The sequence below is a fragment of the Penaeus japonicus genome, unplaced genomic scaffold (genome assembly GCF_977035675.1).
Source record: "Penaeus japonicus unplaced genomic scaffold, GWHDUDI00000001_assembly GWHDUDI00000021, whole genome shotgun sequence".
In the NCBI taxonomy this organism is placed as follows: domain Eukaryota; kingdom Metazoa; phylum Arthropoda; class Malacostraca; order Decapoda; family Penaeidae; genus Penaeus; species Penaeus japonicus.
In genome coordinates this window covers 8,028,007-8,030,506 of record NW_028234423.1, presented here as the reverse complement: position 1 = coordinate 8,030,506, position 2,500 = coordinate 8,028,007, and the positions used below count along the sequence as shown (strand labels likewise).

Here is a 2,500-nt window from a genome sequence, read left to right as displayed (position 1 = left end):
ATCATCACCATCATATCTCTTGTATTTCTTCAGAAACTTTAATTAATCCGGGAACTCCCACTACTCCCATTAATATATATGGTTTCATCTTTGTTTATAAAGAGATAAGAACTGGTAGAAAAAGATAAAAATTCAGTAATGAAAATGACGATGATGATAATGATAGTCATGTTGATGATAACAATGGTAACGATAATGATGCATGTAATGGTAATGATGAGGATGATGATAACAATGACGATGATGATGATGATAATAGCATTATGAATAATAATGATGATAGTTATAATGATAATAATAACAATAGCAACATCGACAGTAATGCAATAATTGGAATAATAGTGATAAAAATAATGATGATAATATTGATGATAATAATAATGATAATAGTGATGATGATATTGATAATAGCAACAATTATGATAATGACATTGATACAAAAAAAGTATGATTGACATCCCACGTTGCAATCGAGTTGATTTGTGTTGACTTTCAAACGCAATGTAAAGGTCGAAGGAGGGATGATTGAAAGTGTGAGGGAGAGGCTGAAGGAGGGAGAGAATGAGAGAGAGAGAGGGGGGGGGGGGCTGGAGGGAGGGTGGGGGGGGGGGGGGAGGGGTGGGGGGGATGGGGGAGGGGGCGGGTGGGGTAGTGGACGAGGGGATGGGGAGCGAGGAGTTTAGACGTGAGTAGTGGGGAGGCGTCCGGGGCAGGGCAAGATAAGGGGAAGATTGTGGAAGATTAGGAGAGGGAGAGCGAGAGGAAGGCAAGGAAAAGGGAGAGGGGAAGGGGGAGGAAAGGGAGAGTGTAAGGAAGGGGGGGGTGAGAGGGTGAGGGATGAGGGTGAAGGAGAGGGTTGTGTGGGAGAGAGGTGAGGGATAGGGAGAGGTGGAAGGAGGGTTGAGGGAGAGGGTGAGAGAGGGGAGAGATAGAGGGTTAGATATAGGGGAATAAGATGGTGAGGGTAGGGGGATGAAGGGTTAAAGTTGTGGGAAGGGGTGAGGGAAATGCATTTGTGTATGTATACATGTGTGTGTGTGTATGTGCATGTACACGCGCGTAAACGTCTAAACGCCCACATGCCTGTGTTTACAGCCACCTCCCAGCCTTAGGCTAAGCACATACATGCAACCCATCTTCAAACAAGGAGACACACCTTACTACTAACGACAACCAAGCGTATCCCATACACGTGCAAACACTGCGAGATACGCCCCCGTCCCCCCCTCCCCCCTGGCACAAGGCAGGTATAGGCCCTCCCCAGGTAACATTCAGGCATATATAAGATTATTAGCTGCTGTGCCGAGGTGATCCGGTTCCTCATCTCTTTGCCACCTGTAGAGCTCTCTCGCCGTGTACATTTAATTAACCTGGCCAACCGTGCCATTCGATTGTGTACCTGGAGTCAACATTCTTCTTTGACATTGAGAATGTGTGTGTGTGTGTGTGTGTGTGTGTGTGTGTGTGTGTGTGTGTGTGTGTGTGTGTGTGTGTGTGTGTGTGTGTGTGTGTGTGTGTGTGTGTGTGTGTGTGTGTGTGTGTGTGTGTGAATGTATGTGTGTCTGGGGTGGGTAGGGGTGTGGTGGGGGGGTTGATCGGCGTATAATTGAGGGGTTTAAGTGACTGTACGTGTGTATTTAGGTGTGTGTTTGTATAGTTTAGTTGCGTATATATATGTATATATATATATATATATATATATATATATATATATATATATATATATATATATATATATATATATATAGTTTACATACATGTGTACCTTTTGGTGTGTGTACGTCGTATTTTGTCTAGATCTTCTATGATATCCACACCTATTTGATAATATCTATTTCACCATCTATGTTTTCATATTGGTGTATGAATACTCACCAGTAACTAAGTGAAGCAAATGCACCAGCACAAGGAGCGTTAGCACCGTCCAACCGTCCATATCTGTAACGAAAAAATAAATTCTTATTATTCATGTTCTTCAATAATAGATTTATACAGATTCATTAATAATTAAAGACACAGCAAAAGTGCTAATGGTCAGAGATGAAAGTTATCATTTGAATTACTTTTTGTATAAGATCTCTATACATATTTAAGTTCTATAGATATATAGACACGTTAGATAGATAGAAAGGTAGATAGATGGGTAGATAGAGATATATAGATAGATAGATATAGAAAGATAGATAGATAGATAGAGAAAGAGAGAGAGAGAGAGAGAGAGAGAGAGAGAGAGAGAGAGAGAGAGAGAGAGAGAGAGAGAGAGAGAGAGAGAGAGAGAGAGAGAGAGAGAGAGAGAGAGAGAGAGAGAGAGAGGAGAGAGAGAGAGAGAGAGAGAGAGAGAGGAGAAGAGAGAGAGAGAGAGAGAGAGAGAGAGAGAGAGAGAGAGAGAGAGAGAGAGAGAGGAGGAGAGAGAGAGAGAGAGAGAGAGAGAGAGAGAGAGAGAGAGAGAGAGAGAGAGAGAGAGAGAGAGAGAGAGAGAGAGAGAGACTCATTAAAATAT

General features: G+C 42.2%; 1 protein-coding gene across 1 annotated transcript in view; it reads right to left on the bottom strand.

Annotated features, from left to right (window-relative positions):
• LOC122254060 (uncharacterized) overlaps window positions 1–2,500 on the bottom strand; it is a 433,414-nt gene that overhangs the window by 281,482 nt on the left and 149,432 nt on the right. The window contains exon 2 of the mRNA XM_086549027.1: window positions 1,876–1,938. Within this exon, the coding sequence (XP_086405153.1) occupies window positions 1,876–1,938 (63 nt within the window). The remainder of the gene's footprint in view (window positions 1–1,875; window positions 1,939–2,500) is intronic.